The sequence below is a fragment of the Thermobia domestica genome, chromosome 3 (genome assembly GCF_964235325.1).
Source record: "Thermobia domestica chromosome 3, izTheDome1.hap1.1, whole genome shotgun sequence".
Classification (NCBI taxonomy): Eukaryota; Metazoa; Arthropoda; class Insecta; order Zygentoma; family Lepismatidae; genus Thermobia; species Thermobia domestica.
The window spans coordinates 61,946,153-61,965,842 of NC_137456.1; the positions used below are offsets into that span (position 1 = coordinate 61,946,153).

At 37.5% G+C, this 19,690-nt stretch overlaps 1 protein-coding gene across 2 annotated transcripts in view; it reads right to left on the minus strand.

Moving 5' to 3' along the window:
- The window catches only part of LOC145681439 (uncharacterized), a 136,876-nt gene that overhangs the window by 108,613 nt on the left and 8,573 nt on the right, over positions 1-19,690 (minus strand). For both annotated transcript variants that reach the window (XM_081753083.1, XM_081753084.1), the window contains exon 3: positions 18,781-18,963. In XM_081753083.1, the coding sequence (XP_081609209.1) occupies positions 18,781-18,963 (183 nt within the window). The remainder of the gene's footprint in view (positions 1-18,780; positions 18,964-19,690) is intronic.

Below are 19,690 nucleotides of genomic sequence, written 5' to 3' on the forward strand. Positions count from 1 at the left end.
AAAATTACAATTCTTTAAAAACTTTTCATAAATATTTTAATACAATCTTATATTAGATACCGTTTAAAAAACAAATTTATATTTATGCAATTTTTTACCCATGCAAAGGATCACCATTACTATCTCAATATACAATCATAATCCCAATGTCCTCAACTTAGATAAGTACCATTTTTTTTTGACAATTTCTAAATTTAAGAGTGGACCAAACATACTCACCCTGAAATATCAAAAAGTGCCTCATGGTACTGATGTTCATTGAAACAAAATTAGACCCTGTATTCATAATATATTACAATAAAACTACATTTTAGAATACAATTAGGTTACAAACCTTCCAAATTTTAATTTTTGGACAATTTTTTATCCATAGAAGGAAACAACAAGGATCATGTAAATTTACAGAATACATAACTCAGTCCTAGAGATCATTTACTAAATTTTAGTTTGTACAATTCCCAGAATTTTAGGCTGGGCCTATGTACAGTTCCTAAATTTTAAAGGGATATATTATAGTACCCTTTCCTATTCGACAAAATAAAAAAATGTGCTCATCTATATGATCATATCTTGCAATAGAGTCTCATCTTAGTGAACCTTGGTGTAGAACTTTCAAAATTTCGTCTCATGCTACATCAAATTTCCCACCAATATTCAAAATTCTCGCCAAAAAAATACAGTGTTACTCACGTATAGTTTTGGCATCTTTCGGTCATAGAAAGATTAAAGGTAAATCAAATCAAAATTACAGTTATATATTCCAGTCGTACAGAACATTGACCAAATTTTATTTCTTGACACTTCCTAAATTTAAGAAATAGTCCTATGTACCCTTTCTAAATTTTGAAGATTGAGCATCAATGTACCCATATGGTATGTGGTGTATGAGCATATATTCTGTGGTGTATGAGCATATATTCTGTGGTGTATGAGCATATATTCTGTGGTATATGAGCATATGGCCATATAATGTGATAAAGGCTTAGTGAGCACGTATCAGTACGAACATTTTGGCAATTATTTACTCGTAAAACATTGTAAGCCGGGCCACTAAAATTTACAGTTATATACTCGAGTCCTATAGAGCCTTTAACAAATTTTATTTTTTGACAGTTGTAAATTTAAAGTATGTGTCAATGTAACTTCTCCCAAATTTTGGGAAGGGAGCCTCAATACACCTATGAAAAAGTGTAGACCTCAGTACTAAGTCGTATATTAATATAACTTGTTAAAGTCTCATAAAGAGAGTATATTAGGTCCAAAAGCTCCAAAATTTCATTTTTTAACCATTTTTACCCAAAAATGGGACAAGTAGGACCAACCAAATGTAGAGAAGTATACATTCAAGTCCTAGAAAACATTTATCAGATATCCTTATTTGACGACTATGAAATTTAATGGGTGGTCTTATGTACTGTCCCGAAGTTTAAGAGGATTACGTTATATACCTATGTCTTATGGAAAGGAATAGACCCCTATAATCAGAAGTACATGCGTGAAGTGTCACCTCTAAATTCGTGTAAAATTGATTGAAATGCAAAGTTCTCCGCAGCCTACATCGTATTAATTTTAGCGGCCCATACCGTTAATTTGCATATTTATGAGCCTTCTTATATCTGAAATTTAATTACAAACTACTATAACGCTTGGACACAAAACTGCATTTAGTTTCTCTAGATTTAACTGGACATGAATGTGGGCATATGAAAAAGAATTAGGATCAATTACTGCTTCTCTGATACATGTCACACACCCCGGCCGCCATCTTAAATCCACCATATAAGGTTCAACTTTCGTTTTTTCAAATGGAAATAGGTGCAAATCATACATCAAATTCATATACAATTTTCTCGGAAATTCACTGGTATAGTGAGTACACTCCATCTTATACCATTTTCAAGGTGTTGCATGTTAAATGTCAGGCACTTCACGAATATTGAACTGTGGAGAACTTCGCATATGAATCAATTTTACATGAATCCCGAGGGGACACTTCACGATAGTACCTTTTCATATGTATAACCATATAACGTGATAAACCCTCATCAAATAGGTTTAATTAGGAGAAAAACCTCTGAAATTTGATTTTTTGACAGTTTTTTAACGTATGAAACGGAACAAAATGGACCTCCCGAACTTACAAAGGTACATACTATGATCCTATACTATAGTATAGGATGCCAAACTTTTAGTTTTGGCAATTTCCAAAATTTAAATCGTAATTCTTTTCACCCCTTTCGAAATTTGAGGGGCTTAGCCAATTTATCCTTTACATGAATTTAGAAAGGGTGGTTTTAGGTACCTCTGGACCATGTCCCATGGAGCTAGGAACGAAGGGTCACAAAAATTAGGTAAGGCAACCTCTATACTACTTGTATTAAGCCTAACGGAAGAGTGTTGAATACACACTCAATAGCAGATGAGTCGCGGGTACAAATTCTCATCACAAAGCATTTTTTTCTGATTTAAATTTTGAAGGGGTGATTTTTCTATTTTCCCTTTATCTCATAATCCTGGATTCAGAGATTAGAATGTTTAAATATGTATACAAAATATGAGAACACAGAGAAATATTTCATCACCATATTGGCAATTTTAACCATATTTGGTCTCTCTTTGATGTTCTTAAATATTTAGATATTTGGATGCCTTTCCACTATCTTATCACTTTTGTAAATCGACTTTTTTCTTCCAACACTTGAATAACGAACGAATCTTACAGACGGTTATATCTCTTTCTTTCTCTTCTCTGTGGACCATTTCTGGATATGAATATTCTGACAGGCTGCAGAGGTAATTTCCAAAGTAAGACGAACAAAACTGTTGCCGATACATGTTACGGTGGTTAGTTTATTACATTAGACCATAAATCAAGAAAACGAGAATCTGATCATTTCCGAGATGATATTGCTCTGAGGCTGCAAAACTGAGTCTTATTTATGTAGAGTTACTCTTTAATTCTCTAGTCAAAATAAAAACTGTATCACAGATTCTTATAGAAGTTGCCCTTGCTTTGCGTAGATCATGGTCGTACAATCTGCAAGCGCAATGGGAACGCACTTTTGTTCACGAGGATACATGACTTAGTTACATGTATGTTCTAACTTGAGCAGTGGCGTAGGGAAGGGGAAGGCCCAGGGGGCCGAGCCCCCCCATAGGATTCTGACCATGTACTTTGGTACTTTGATGTTTGTAATTTTTTCTCGGAAGAAGCAACAATTGCCCTCCATGTACCCTATTTCAAAACAAAATATGTCACTAAACAGTTCCAAGACAAGCTGTATTCGCTAACGTCGTCTTTATTCTTTAAACATGCTTGCATTTTATTTGAGGGTATGGAAATCGAGTTTCCCAAGAATCCCTGCTGTTCAAAGGGAAGAAAGGAAAGAGAGTGAGGCATATATTCGTATAGTGACCTTGAAGTTATTGTTTTACTGTTTGGCATAGCAATTACTACAGTTTTCACCATAGTTTTCCTTTTGACATCTTTTAACCAGCAGGCGGTCTATTGTTCCGAAACGCACCAAATATGCTCGAGCTGACGTTTTCTCCGAATTTTTATTGCTTTCGCGTTTGTAATTAGTTATCCATATTTAAATATATGGTCAGCGTATTCCAAGCGTACGCACATATCACAAAATTTCAAAAATGTGTAGAGATAAAACAATGCAATCCTTACTAAACCAAACGCGCTAAAAACGAAAATGCAGTTAGTTTTCTCGTATCAGCCTCAGATTTTCTGCTATGATAATGATGATGATTGACTGCTGACAGGAGTAAATGTAATTTGAGATATAAAATAAAAGGTGCTTATGAAGGTAAATTCTGTGTTTTAATGAAATAAATACGTGCATGTGATATGAAACATTGCAAATATATTATTGTGTATATCATGTGTATATCATTATTACATATTATGTACAGGGTGTTCCGGGAAAAAGCGACAAACTTCGCATGTGCTCAGAAACTCTACACAAGAAAAATCTGCAACTTTGATCGAAAACGCTTATTTACGGAGATAGGGATAATAAAAGGGTAAGAGGAAGGACCAATTCCAGTAATTACGTTTAATTAACTCTCTCTCCGTAAGTAAGCGATTTCGACCAAAGGCACAGAAAAACATTTTTCTTGTATTGAGATCCTGAGCATATAAGATAAGCTTGCCAGTTTATGCCCGGAACACCCTGCATGTTTACTTAAAGCTTGATTAAGAAAAATGATTCACAGCAAAATACAGCTTCGAAACATTTTCCCGTCGTTGTGGAGTCCTCTTTCAAGAGGAACTAGCAGTACGTAATCTCTCATCATGGACGAGTCCCATTTCCCTTTATAACGTTTTTCCATCTGCAAAATATTCTGGTGAAAACGCTCAGGTTGTTCATTGCTTATAGCGGCTAATTTTCCAGAGAAATAACTCAAACGGAAATGCAGATAGCGAATGGATTTTAAAATACGTATTTCACCCTTGTGCCTAGAAATTTTTCAAGAAAGTTCTGTATAATTATTTCATAGTTTTCTTCTCTTATAAGTAAACCTATCGATGTCGAAATCTAGTTTCTTGACCAAACGTTGCAGAGAAGTGTGGAATATCAAGAAATGATCGTAAGCATTAAGCCATAACAATATGTTTCAAGTTTGAAAATCGGGAGGAAGTAGACATCTACTTGAGTATATGCTTATCATGGCCACCATCTTGTAGTCAGCCATCTTGTACCTCGCCAAACTTTTTTAAATAGAAAGGGAGTCATATAATATCTCAAATTGGGCTAGACGTTTACAAGAAATACAAGGGTATAGTCTATGTTTCCATAAGTTTCTATTTGTAAGACAATGAAATGCATATTGGTATGAATTCGTTGGTTCAAAGATTTCTTAACAACTGTATCTTTTTGAAAAGAATTCAAGTCAGGAAAACCTAATCTATGCTCGTGAGAACATATTAGGTAGCTACTTATGAAAGGTAGAATCAGTTTGAAATCGTTATCAACTGTAGACAAAGTGAAATGGTGATGATACGATCACAAACCTTAAGAAACTGATGGAAGATGGAGGACATATTTTCTATTGGATTATTTGAGTTAGAAGACAAACCATCGTAAGCCACCTATTCAGTACACATTAGTATACATTCGGTTTTCTTGACTTGATTTTTAAATAAATCCACGGGATTTTTCGCAGGAGAGGGCAAAGTTGGTCCTCTGGTGTTGTATTTTTAAAATAGCTATGATAAGAGAAAGAATATGCAAAAGAAGTCACACCGAGACTGAATTATTTGATACCATCTCGGTATTCACGGTAGTATCACATCACATAATCAGTAAGAACGCCAGAAACTTTTCTTTAGTGAGCTGTTCAAAATAAAAGAAGGTGTGCACCCACAATAATGATATACATTTTTACACAAACTCAAAGAAAACAATATTCTTACGCCCAGGGATGTGTGTAAGGAAATTTGGATAAGCGTTAGGGATGTTGAGGGTGTGCAGAATATTTCCGGAACATAATATATATATGTATTTACAACAGAAGTTGTAAACGTAAAAAAAATAAATAAACTACTGCAGCATTAAAATCAGAAAATATTTGCTTATGCCCTGAAAACTTAATACAAACTATTCATTTACTTGTTAGAGAGGGGCCATATCCTTCTTTGTGGAGTCCAAGAATATAACTGTATTGTAATACATTTCTGTGCATACTTGACAACTGAAAGTAGTAGAGCCATCTTAAAGGTATCATAGCCACTTGGTCGGGGGCCTCGCGAATAGAATGGCATATATTAATTACATGTATTAGGAGCAAAATTCAGTCATAGGGATCACAATACACTTGTTTGCTCTGGGGCCCGATATGCTGTTAAAACTGCACTGGAGAGTATATTAGACTGGAGAGTAGTGTTAACGGAATTAGCGCGGGGCCCGATTGGGAGTAATCGGTCCAATCGCCTTAAGGCCGGGCCTGATTGTGTAACTTGCAAGAAACTGAAGTCAATGACGCCGAGCGACAAAGTCGGAAATATTATACGAGACATTATATAAAGGTTACCAAGAAAGTTCACGCAAAACCTTCGAACATCGATATGTCACCTAAGACGTACCTGGAAGATCAAAAATAGTTTCCATCAGCACCGACAACCTTCTCTCAACGTTCAGGAAGGCCATCGATTCCATCGCGGTAGAACTTTGTGGATCGTGAAGCGAAGAATGTATATCAAGTGCATTTTGCACTTCTACTAGAGATTTGACTGTTGTCTTCTAAAGTGATCATCCAAGGAATAGAACAGCCGATAATTGGACGATTCAATTTCAGGGGAATATGGTGGATGTAATAGTGTTCCCCATCCAAGGTGCAAAATGGTGTCCCGGGTCATCCTAGCCACGTGGGGCTTAACGTTGTCCTGTAAGAGGAGGACCCCTTTGCGATTCAGAAGCGCTGGCTCCAGAGTTTTGAGTTTTTCTTGAACACGGCTCAACTGCTGACAGTACAGAGTTGCATTGATGCTCTCACCAACTGGTAGCAGTTCCTGATGCACGATACCGCGAGCAGTCCACCAAACACACAGGACGACCTTCTTCTGGTGCAGTGCTGCTTTCGGCTGTTTTGGAACCGCTTCATGGGATGCTAACCTATGATGATGGCGTCGTGGAGCTTTGTACAAGACCCACTTGTCATCACATAACAACACCCTGTCCAGAAGTGGATCCTTCCTCATATGAGACAGCAAAGAAGCACATGTATCTGCTCACGTTGCCTTCTAGCCCGGAGTCAAATCATGTGGAACCCATCGACCTAACTTGTAGTGCTTTCCAAGCTGGTGGAGATGTTGCCGAATGGTTTCTCCACTCATACTGAATTGTAGTCTCAATTTCTCACATCTGGACACTCAATTGCTGACTGAAGATCTTCATTCTCCATGTGTTGGTCTTCCGGGGCGTAGTGCGTCTTCGAGTGTTTCGTCATGTCCTTAAACTTGTTAAACCACCACTGCACTGTCGACGTAGTCACCTTACCAAAGACCTGGCATATCTTCCTCCCCACTGCAGCGGCGTTTGACCCCAGTTTGAACTCGTATAGTATACACGCCCTTATGACGCTCTGTGGAGGTTCCATGTTCACTTTGTTCTTACGCAAGTTCACGGTGTAACTGAACTGCCACAACCAGGTGTTATGTTTGATATACCTACACAACAACTGATCTTCGTCTTATCTCCATTCTCATTCAACTCACAGTGTGGGGGCTAATTGAACACAGACCTCCACAAAAAGCGCCAGAAAATTCTTGGTTACCTTTATAGAACAAGCGAAGATGGGACGTTCCAACGTACCGACGAAACAACATTAGTTTTCTCGAAAGGCAGTAGCTTCCTTCAACCAAGTGAAAGTGAGGACTCTAGTGATGAATATGAAGGTGAAAATAATGCCAGTATTGTTTGGTGTGGAAGTGTAGAAGGCCACCTTACGATAGATTATACAAAAACGCTGTTGACTACTGGAAGAGTGGCAAAAAAAACATCTTTCCGTCAAATCTGTACAAGCCAAATTAGGGAGAGTAACGTCACGGAACCAATTACATCGCTATCTGAAACATGTAGAAGTAGGCGGCACAAAACAAGAAAAGCTGAAGCAAATATCGACGTTTGTGTTAGAAAAATTTTTGGAAGCATTGCTAGCAAATATGCCGGTTCATGATATAGATATACAAAGATGGGCTGTCCATTTTGGCAGGTTGCTTCCGGTTTCTTCACTCAGATTGTCATTGTGTTTAGAAATTTAAGAAGGCGCATCATATTGTGTCGCGAGAAGTGACGAAATTTGTAACGAAAATCAATACCAGCGCTCAAACAAAGTGGACGAACAAGTGCAAAGTGACACTTCTATTGAGACAGTGAAACATCATATAGTAGAGGTGGGGGCAGACAATGTATTTAATTGTGATCAGATCGGTTTTCAATTAAAGATTCATGGTGGTCGTAGTCTTGCTGTGCAGAGAATCATAAAATTGGATGGCTGTAGTTCTGTATGGTTTCGAAACATGGTCGCTTACTCTGAGGGAAGAAGATAGACTGAAAGTATTTGAGAACAAGATCCTGAGACGAATATTCGGACCCAAGAGAAACGGGAATGGGGAATGGCGGAAACTTCATAACGAGGAACTACATAATTTATACGGTTTACCAAACATTGTTAGGATCACCAAGTCTAGGAGGCTTAGGTCATGTAGCTAGGATGGAAGAAAGTAGAAACGCTTTCAAAGTCTTGACTGGAAAACCAGTCGGAAAACGACCATTAGGAAGACCTAGGTGCAGATGGGAGGACAATATTAAAATGGATCTCGCAGAAATAGGAATCCAAAATAGAAACTGGAACCAGTTGGCTAAGGATAGAAGTCAGTGGAGAGCTTTTGTGGCCGGGTTCCATAGGCCATAGAGTTAGTTAGTTAGTTGTACAGTCAGAGTCTTCAACGACTGACAGTTATACTTTACAGCCTTTGATACCAGCTGATGGTACATTCTTATCCCCATTGTTTATAGTTCTGATGGAAACAAGTGGAGAATTCGAGCCAATAGTAAAGGAAAGTTTTTCCCTACCGAAGAACATTTATGTTAAGGCGTCCAAATCAGGAAAACTTAGAACAGAACATTTTAGTATGTGGTTGGAAAACGTATATTTGCCTTCAACAACGGACACTACCGTATTGCTTTTGGATACATGGATTGGTCATTGTGATTACGTAATAGATGCAGCTCTACCAGAGGGAAGAAATGTAACGCTACTCGAACTAACGAAGTGGCTGATTGGAAGATTACAACCATTAGACGTTTACGCATTTCGCTTGTGGAAGACATTTATTCGGCTGTTTTCAGACATAGTTCTTCTTTTGGAATACGACGTTAATCTTCATTTACGGAACAATATTTTAAAGCATCAATCTTTGGCTCATAATCAGTTTTCATCTAACTCGGTTTTTCAAATGTGTTCAAATATGCTTGGTACGTAGATGTCTCTATAAAAATGTGTGCACTTACATGACATTTGTGGGCAACAACCTCTAAGGCGTTATTCATCTAGTGACTTGTGTAATATGTTCATATATATATCTGTGTACACAGGAGTACCCACAAAGGGGGGCTATGACGCAAACTGCGTCATTGAAATACTTGAGGGGGCTTAAAATCTATATAAATATGTTTGAGGGGGTGTAAAAATTAATCGAAAAGATTTTTTTCATGGAAGGACACCTACGGATAGACAATTGGGGGGGTGCGTTATGGACATAAGGGGGTGTGTGCACCACTGGTGTACATACACATAAATGTGTAGGAGCGGAGATATGTTTCAATCTATATATCTCTTTCTGTGAACACAATCTCTATAAAGATATTTTCTTTAATTTCTACTTCCCAGTCTTTACTTCGAGGGTTCAATATGTTTGATGTTTGAAAAGTTATTTGCTTCTTCATACAGCCGGGGACAAAGTAACAAGTATTCTCTGCTTCAACTATCTATGCATTGGCGGACTTACGCTGTTTTAACACTAGCCGTCTCCTACCTATACCGTATTTTATAATAATATTTCGGTGGGTAACTCCCTTACAATAATTTTCCGCATAAGCAAAAACGTGTTGATTTTTTGTGCTAACTGTTGATGTGCCAAATTTGAAGCAAATCGGATAGAGGCACTTGTGAAATACGTTTTGCCTTACTTGACAAATACAATATCTATGCACAATTTCATTCGCCTCGGTCCACTCCTTCCTGCGCTTCTGCGGTAATATTTACTTTTTCTCGGAGGGGGTCTTTCCCTCCACACAGTTTTCCCACGCAAACTAAAAACCACACGTACGCTTATTTTTGTATATCATATCTAAACGCAGTTTTGTTGCAATTCTCCATGTCCTCTGGTTCAACGTATTTTGTTAAAATGCTATTCCCTACTTGATGCCGGCTCAGTTGACTACCTTTGTTGGATTCCTAGTCATGTAGGCATTCTTGGTAATGAGCAGGCGGATTCTGTGGCAAAAGATGCAGCTCTTCATGGTGTTGCACTCGTAACGCCTCTCCCTTGCACTGATCTTTATCCGTTGTTCATATCTGTCATTTACAACAGTGGCAGTAGAAATGAGATCTCGCTCATGCCAACAAATTGCATGCCATTATCCACGCTTAGGAGTCTGGAACTCTAGTTCCCGATACTCTCGTCGTGAAGATATACTTTTAACTCGACTGCGTATTGGATACAGTCATTTGACGCATGCATATCTTCTACGTGGAGTGGAGTTCCAGAATGTGTGTGTGTGTTTTTTTTGTGTGTGTGTGTGTGTGAAGACCTTTTATCTATTCGTCATTTTGTCGACTGATCCGCTCTGGCTCGACATCGACAACATTACAACTTCCCAGTCGGCTGCACTTGCTCCTTGGCGATGACACTCGTTTTATCTCTGGACTGCTGCTGTTTTTACAAGAGCTTCAGGTTTGGCATGCGATTTAATTTTAGGTCGTGTGTGGATGTTTTTTCTTGTATTTTAATTAACTTATTTCTAGTTTTATTATTGTTGATTTTGTGTTCAATTGGTTTCCCTTTTGAGTCATTACTTTGTATGGGTGCAAAAAGACCACGGAGTCGACACACCCAGCCAATTTCTTACTCTACTCTACTCCACTCTTTAGGCACTTCTGACGTATAATTATTAGCACTTTTGATATTTCGTGATTAAATGATTGGAGGGGTCTGTGCCCAATTTAACCATTTTTCCAGGAAAATACGAAACACGTATTCCCTCATTTTACGTCTACAATACCTATGCAAATTTTCATTCACTTCGGTTCACTTTTTGCCTTTTGGATGTCAACTTTCAAACTTTAGGGTGGGGACTTTTGCCCCACCCCTAAAACCGTTTTACCGCAGAAAATGAAAACACGTATTTGCGTATTGTCCCTACACAAAGTTTCGTTGTAATTCCAAATATCCTTTGGGTACTTCTGACGTATACTTATTAGCACTTTTGATATTTCGTAATCAAAGGTTTGGAAGGGTCTGTGTCCCACCCAACTGTTTTTTTTTTTCAGGAAAATACGAAACACGTATTCCCTCATTTTACGTCTACAATATCTGTGCACAACTTCATTCACTTTGATCCACTTCTTCTTGCCTTTCGAGCGTCAACTTTCAATTTTTTGGATGGGAGTTTTCCCCATCCTAAAAGCGTTTTTCCACAGAAAATGAAAAACACGTATACGTTTATTTCATGTGTAGTGTCTACCTGCCAAATTTTATCAAAATCAGAGTGTTACATTGGGGAAGTGTTGCATTAAAGCTTTTTAGGCAAACCTAAAAGTCCTTTTAGGTTTGAGTATCCTGGACATTCTACAATGCGTTGATTACACAGTAGGACGATACATGAGTAGGGGAGATTAATGGGGACGTCAGCAACGAGGCTATATGTCCCCGTCTCGATAGGACGGTACAGTCTACACAATACGGATTTTAAACACGACGCACTAAATAGGAATGTGTCAAAATATTCTATACACAACCATGTCATGACCCCTTCATTTTGGTGACCAGTACGCTACGATGACTGCCAATCACTCAGAAAATGTTTTACTAAGTGTCCTCTCTATTCTCGTTCTGAGTTCGATACCCTTACCAGTGAAAGTGGATCCGTTTGAGAAAGAAGCTACTAAAATCGAAGCAAGGAACAGAGTACTCTTTTACGGGTGCTTAATTTGAAATAGATTTTCAAAGAAAGCTATGTCGTCAACAGGAATTTCTTCGGATGTGTCTCATGGGTAGATTGGGTCCTAGGACCGGACGACACCCGTCTCAAAATAAGAGAAATAAAAGTGAGGATTTCAAGATATTTGAAGAGAGAGAGCATAAGTGAGGGTCGAGGGAAGGAAGGGATGAAATCTGATATCAAAGTACTTGTTGTTCCATTATCTCTGCTGGACTTCTTGGTTTTCTCTCGATGATCGACCGGTGATCTGCCGTTCTGGTTATAACGCAAACTGTTTCTCAAGCCACTGGGCTCGACCCTGCCGTTGACCGAATTAAAGATTGTTCGACTAGTTTTCTAACTAACCGACTCCGACGTTCTCCAAAGATTGTCGCCGACTGATTCTCATGAACTCCCTGTTTCCGGGACTGACTCTCCGTTTCCGGGTTGAACGGAGTATTTAAGGATCCCAATCTTCTGGTGTTATTGCTGACTCTAGACACGTGTCGATGAGATGATTTCGTCTCAACAGGTACTTTTGACGTCAGAGATGATTAGATAATCAGGGAAGGAACTCTTTCAGCTTTATTACATAAAATACACATTGACATAATACTTTACATAAACGTAAACAAACACTTTCACGATTCAGCAATGAAGACACAAAACTACAGAAGAATAAATTAACCGAATTCCAAGACGTGAATGAATTTCATTAGCTAAGTTTTTCGAATGTCTAACTTTCTTGATGTGTACTAATCAGCTTTATGTATTTAAGAAAAAAATATCTTCACAACGCTGATGACAGTCCTTAATGAAAATTATGTATCTCAGACAGTCAATAAATGAATGAGTGGTAATCAATACAAATCAATAATCAATAAATATTGACCTCTTTACACTCTGGTAAAACCTCTGCCAACGCGGAGTTCTTAGGTACTGTGTGTTCAGCTTGTTCTGTTCTTCAGTGTGCCGATATACCCAGACACCCACCAGATAACGAGGATACGGCCCTGTTGCTGTACCTGATGTCATCTCTCAAGAATTCCTTGCAGTATAGGGCTTTTTTACTAAAGACATTCTTCATGCTTATAATAACCTTTTTGAGTCAGTGTAAATAAGCACCTACAGAGCAGAAGCTCAAGCGCATTCTCGAGGATAACCATAACTGGTGTCCGTTCAGCAGTGAATACTAAAAACAGGAGATGCAGAGTAAATTCCAAACTGCACTCGCCTGTGACTTAGGCATAGCCAACCAAATGCTCGCTTTTGAAACTATCCATATAAAATACCTTAAAATTTTGGCATTGTTCTAGCAAAGCTCCAAACTCTTGGAGGTATTCCTGAGTTGTAAAGTTCTTTTTTTGCCTTTGATAACCAAAAGTTGAGCCTTGGTGAAGTTAATAGCGATAGTGGAAGATCATAAACCTGTAATAAAATGACAAGCAAATTGGTCTTCGGGGAGATTCTCGTATGCGCAAATGTAGCATGGACATATAGCCCGAAAACATGTTGCATATCGATCCTAAATCTAGCCAACAGCATTTGCATTATTTTCTTTGATTCCAAGATATCGAACAATTGGAATCGTGATATTTGTCTTTTTTACATATTCTACTCTAGAGAGTCACTTACGTCAAGTTTAGGATTTTTAACAACCGGTCATCCCGAGGCTGAAATTAATTACTGTTTTAACCATAAAAGCCTTATTATCCGATAAATTTTAAAAATGGAAACCGTATGTGATAGCGCAACACCACGCCGGAGAATTCATGAGGAAAACTTCGCTACTCTTCTTGCGACCCCGTAGCCTTGCTCTCACTGAAGAATTAGCATGGGGCCATATATGATGAAGTAGAATAAGAAAGGCGCAAAGCACCATCTTTGTTGACAAAACCACATGATCCTAGCGAAACAAAAAAGAATAGAAGCATAAATTAACGTAAATACATTGAGGAATCCAAAATAAATAAATAAAATGGTATACAGGATGGCCCATTTTAATCTTTCCACGGAAATATCTCGAAAACGGTTGGCCATAAATGAACCGAACAAAAACTAAAATATGAAATGTCATGGAGCACATCGCATGATGTTTTCGCGGTGCACCCAGGGCCGCCCTTCATTGGGGCCCAAGGCCCAACTTTAAAATTTTAAATAAAAACACGGGGCGAGTGATGCCTCGTTCGATACATCTTCAAACACTAAAAAGCGTTGTGGCAAAAGATTTTTCATATTCATCACAGTACCGGTATTCAAAGTGGCCGCCAAGACATGGTACCAGTATCAGATAAAACGACCGGTACCACTAACATGAAAATAGTTGGAGATAAATGAACAGAACAAAAAGTGAAACAAGAAAATTGCATAGGGTACGTCGAGTGATGTCGCGGTGACGACACAGCTTCGCCTTTCATGGAAACCAGGGCCCAACTTCAAAATTGTGAACATGGGTCAACTAATATCTCGTTCAATAATTCTCTAAAAATTAAACAGCGTTGTAGCAAAAGATCTTGCATATCGGTCACTGTATTCAAAATGGCCGCAAAGACATCATCCTTGTGTCAGATCAACGTCCAGTACGGTGACTCATGTGAAAAATCTTTTACTACAACACTGTTTAGTGTTTGAAGATCTATCGTACGAGGTATCATTCGACCCAAATTTCCATTTAAAATTTCGAAGTTGGTCCTAGGCCCCCACAAAAGGCGGCCCTGGAGGTCACTGGGATATATCATTCTACGTGCCCCATGTCATTTTCCTGTTTCACTTTTTGTTCTGTTCATTTATCTCCAACCGTTTTCTTATTAGTGGTACTGGACATTTTATGTGATATAGGCACCATGTCTCGGCAGCCATTTTGTAGGGGAAGGTGTTGTACCTTTGAAACAATGTACCTTTGAACACCTGTGCTTTTCTCGAACTCAGAGCTATCTAGGTGAAATGAATAAAATTCGTTTGAGAGATTAAATGGAAAAAAGTACTACAAACGCGTTTGGCTGTTGTTTACTGAGTGTTGTGTCGAGTAATGTTCCTTTTAATTCCCCCCCCCCCAAAAACGAAGATTTTTTGTACTTTCCTTTTGAGTTTTTTGCTCTTCGGTTTTCGCGACTTGTGATATTTATTTGTCCAAACTTGGGGTAGAATCATTGGTGAATACAGTAATATTTTTAGTTTTAACTTCTGTTTAATATTTAAGCTAGTGGAGAACTTTTTTCTTAATGGTGACCCTCTTGTACCTATGAACATTAATGCATGGTTTACCTTTGAACGATAAATAATACTGTTTAAAGCTACACAATGTAAGTAGTTAAAACAATTGGTATATTTTATATAGGTTAGGTTAGGATATAAAGTTATTAATTATAATTTTAAGTAGTATCTAAATATTTGCTTATTGTATAACAATGCTCAACTTTATTGTTCACAAGTTTTTGTTACAACTTCTCTTCAATTTTTAATTTAATAAAATTTCAATTTAGGGAACTTTTTATAGCCTAACCTTTTATTGCAATTTATAACTATTAATATTTGTGGATTCTTTTTATATTATTGCCCCAGAAACGTTGTAATTACCACTGTTCAAGGGTACAAGAGGGTCTGTTCAATGGTACACGACCATAATGTATCTGTGAACAAAACGGATAAGTTCTTATTATATCGTATAAAAGATACTGTAATTATGTAACAAGTTTAAAAATCATCCTATCTGATAGCAAAGAGATGGCACTTCAAATATACGACAAAAATTGGGGGAAAAGTGCTGAATATTAGCACTAAAATTTCGAAGACTCTAAAAGTGTTCACAGGTACAAAGCCTTCCCCTATACGCTGACCGATAAAAAAAAACTTTTGCAACAGTGCTTTTTAGTGTTTCAAGATCTATCGAACGAGGTATCACTAGCCCTATGTTTCCATTTAAAATTCTAAAATTGGGCCCTGAGCCCCTATGAAGAACAGCCCTGGGGGCACCGCGATAACACCATTCGATGTGCCCCATGGTATTTCCTATTTGAGTTCTTGTTCGGTTCATTTATGTTCAATCGTTTTCGAGATACTTCCATGGAAAGATTAAAATGGGCCACCGTGTAGATATATGTTACAGCGTCTTTGGTTTTTATAGCTTTTATATGAAAATATAAGTAAAATACTTGCTCACGCACAGACTTGGTGGAGGAGTGTACATTCACCTCAAGCAAAAGAAGACTCTCACTGATCATCATTTTCTAAGATTCCAATCAAACACTCGCGAGTCTGCAGCGGTATTCACAGACTGCGAGAACAGGCAAAGAAGATGCAGATGTATGATGATCAAATTAATGATAAATGAAGCAGCTTAAGTAGCCTCTATCCCTTCTAAGACTTAAGAATCTGTTACATTAATGGGAACAACCAGAGTGAGTGATATTGACGTTAGAATAATGGGGACCGAACTTTACTTCATCCAAAGCTAAACACTACTGAAAATATGCTACAAAAGCCTTTCTTAACACTTAATCGTTCACTATAAACTTCTTAGAATCGTGGGAGCTAATCACTTAAAGATTCCAGATTTTATGTTCAATCAATATCTTCATCTCAGTTACACTCGTTACCTTTGATGACCTTTAGCGAAAAGTTATACCATGGATTTTCTTCCCAAAATAACACTTGCTTACATCGAGTCAAAACTATAACTTGGGAGTCAATTTTAGGAACGATTAGTAGGACCCGTATTTTCCTCAAAATAGTCGTTATGTCCTACTTTACAGAATCAAATATAAATCCTTTATGTGAAAATATTTTCTACCGTAATAGTTGCTTCATGAAAATAGGCAAATACAGTGATATAATGCTCACTTTTCCATAAAATTTATTTTCGTATCTTCTGAGTTAGAGCCGTAACTACAGAGTGATTGGACTGGCAGAAGGCCAGGAGCCCACAAGATGAAAGTTCTGACTCGTGATCATGTACATTTATTTTTTTAAATATTATTTTGTAAGAAAGCGTTCTAAGTACTTATATTAATGAAAGTACGTATTATATGGCGAAAGAAATATGGCATTCATAGAGTACCTATATCATACGCCATTTAAGTTAAGTTACATATATTAGTCTTATGCTTATGTAAGACGAAGTAATAGTAACTGACTTTTGAGCACAATACTACGCAGTGAAATATACTCACCAATCTTTTTTTTTTAAAACCGGTTATCAAAATGTAACTGAAGAGTTAACCCAACAAGATGGGCCGGAAGGTATGAAGCAGTTTTTGCCTTAAAAGTGAGATTTCAAGATTTCAAATGGCTTCCAAGTCTGACGAAGAAATGAAATTGAAGCCCTAAAACAACATATTGAGAATTATAATTTGGTATACTTAATGATATTCCAATGTAAAATATCAAAACGAACGTTGGATTCAATCGAAAATATGGATTTGTCTAAAGGAGCACAGCTTTTACACAAGTGCCTTGCAAAGCTGAAAAACGATCAAAAATAAATTTGAAGAATGAAGGGAGAGGTGAAGATAATTGCATATAGCTGGTCAATTCTACCTGAATTTCTTCATAATCGAGATAGGGAATTGCGGTGTTATTAGGACGAAATTTTTTAACACGAACGATTAAGGGATACTGAAATCTTCTTTCGCGTGTTTTTTCGAGGCTAGATGTGATAAGTCAAATACAAGGTAGTTTCAATATTGTGAATAACGTGACATGAAACTATGACGTGTTCTAACCTAAATAACTACAAAATTTAAACAACACTGATCTTTTACATAAAGCTTCAAAAGTTCGCAAAAACGTACAGCAAAATTGTTTCTTGAGTATTTCAGCTATGCTGTTTGCACTTAGTAATGATATCTCTTAAGTGACAATAAGTACATTAGATTCTCTTCTTATTGTAATAAACCACTTTATTTTATCCAGTTTTCCGGAAGCCTGTACAACTTTGATGATGTTTCTGAAGATTCATGTCCCAGCTGTGAGTGCGGAGCGTTCATTTTCCAAACTTAAAAACTCGTATATGGGGAGCACTATGAGCCAAGAAAGATTGAAAGAAGGCAGCACTTCTTTGCATAGAGTAGTTCTTGGCTATATATCTATATGTAGATATATATAGATATGTATATCTATATATCGAAGAAGTAAGAGATATCTTTGCAGAAGTTCAAGTAAGAAGGTAGGAATTTTAAGCTATAAAATATAGATTAACCTAGAAATAAAGTATATACAGGGTGTTTCAAAACAACACCGATAACGTTTGGGAAGTGATTCCTGACACCAAGATAAGACAAAAAGTATAGACCAACCTGGGTGCATAAATGCTTCCTTTCGGAGTTATAAGCTGCCGAAAATTGGAAAAAATGAACTTTAAAGGTCCATAGCTCCAATACTATGGGACCTACCTAGTCGAGTCAAGACTTCACTTAGGAACTAATATCTGCGCTATCCAAACATCCATGTTCAGAATCCTGAGATACTCCCACAACAATTTTTATAAAGGGAGTTCGGCTACGGGCATATAACTTGAAGTACTCACCAACTAACTCTATACAAATTATTGCGAAAGTACTGCAGGATTCTGAAACTTGGATATTTGGATAGAGCACATACTAGTTCCTAAGTGAAGTCTTGACCCGACTACAGTAGGTCACATAGTTTTGGAGCTATGGACCTTTAAAGTTCATTTTTTTCATGTTTTCGGCAGCCTATAACTACGAAAGGGGGCACTTGTGCACCTAGGTTGGTCTATACTTTTTGTCTTATCTTGGTGTCAGGAATCACCTCCCAAACGTTGTCGGCGTGTTTTGAAACACCCTGTATATTTCACATATAAATTATATTTTAATTGCGTATTTCTAATATGTAGGATCTAAAAGAATTCAATTACTATAAAATTTGTAAGAATGTCAATTGTCATTTATAGAAATCTGAAGAGGGGGGGGGGCACCATAGAAGTTTGCTAGGGATCTACAAAACCTCTAGTTACGGTCCTATTCTACATATCTGTGACACAACACCACTACATATGAACATATGAATTGCAATTTATCATTAAACATTTAAATTTAACACGTACCTTGTCTTGAAAGTAGTCCCAAGAACGAAACAAATCCGGGTCATTATAAAGCTTCTTCAGCCTGTCTTTCATTGTTTTTAAAATTTGTGCTTTAGTTAAGTCTCGAGTATTAGTAAGAGCCTCATAAGATAAAATGCAAATGGCAAAATTCAGTACAGTAGTTGAAAACACTAGAACGAGAAACTGAAAGAGATGATTATTTACAAAGTTGAATCTGCAAGATGAAAATCTAAAGAATCCATATTGTCACTTACATCATATGTCCCGTGCGGTTACAGCCCATGAAGACTCGAGCTAGTTAAATGATGTGTGGGCAGCACATCAACCCCGAATCCATAGACAATAGTTCGATCCCTCATAATTCAAGTGGTTCCCTAACTGCGTCATAATCCTGGATCATCGAAAAATGTCGAAAATTATGTGTTCCAACTCGAGCTGATTTCGAACGAGAACTTTTAAAGAACATAGTCTTTCAAACCTGAAAGCGATGCATAATAATTTTCCTTTATGCGGTAGAGAATTAATGATAGGGCTACTATAAACCAGTGGTTCCCAATCTTGTTTATCTGAGTCCCTCCCAGTGGCGTATTTAGGGGGGCGGCTTCCGGGCTTAAGTCCCCCCGAAATCTTACTTACTATAGTAAAGTATATGAAATATCTTGCAGAATTTTCACATTTTCAGGCAAAGCCCCCCTGAAAGTTAGCTAAGCCCCCGAAACAAAATCGTAAATACGCCACTGGTCCCCCTAAGTAGCCACTAAATACTTCACACCTCCTCCTTCTCTCTCGTTGGTTATGGGATTTTAGATACAGCATTGAATTATCAAATCTTCAATAATAATAATTTGATTGATTTATAGTTTAGCGAGGTTATATGGGACGTGGACCTACTAATTAACGTGGAATCCGA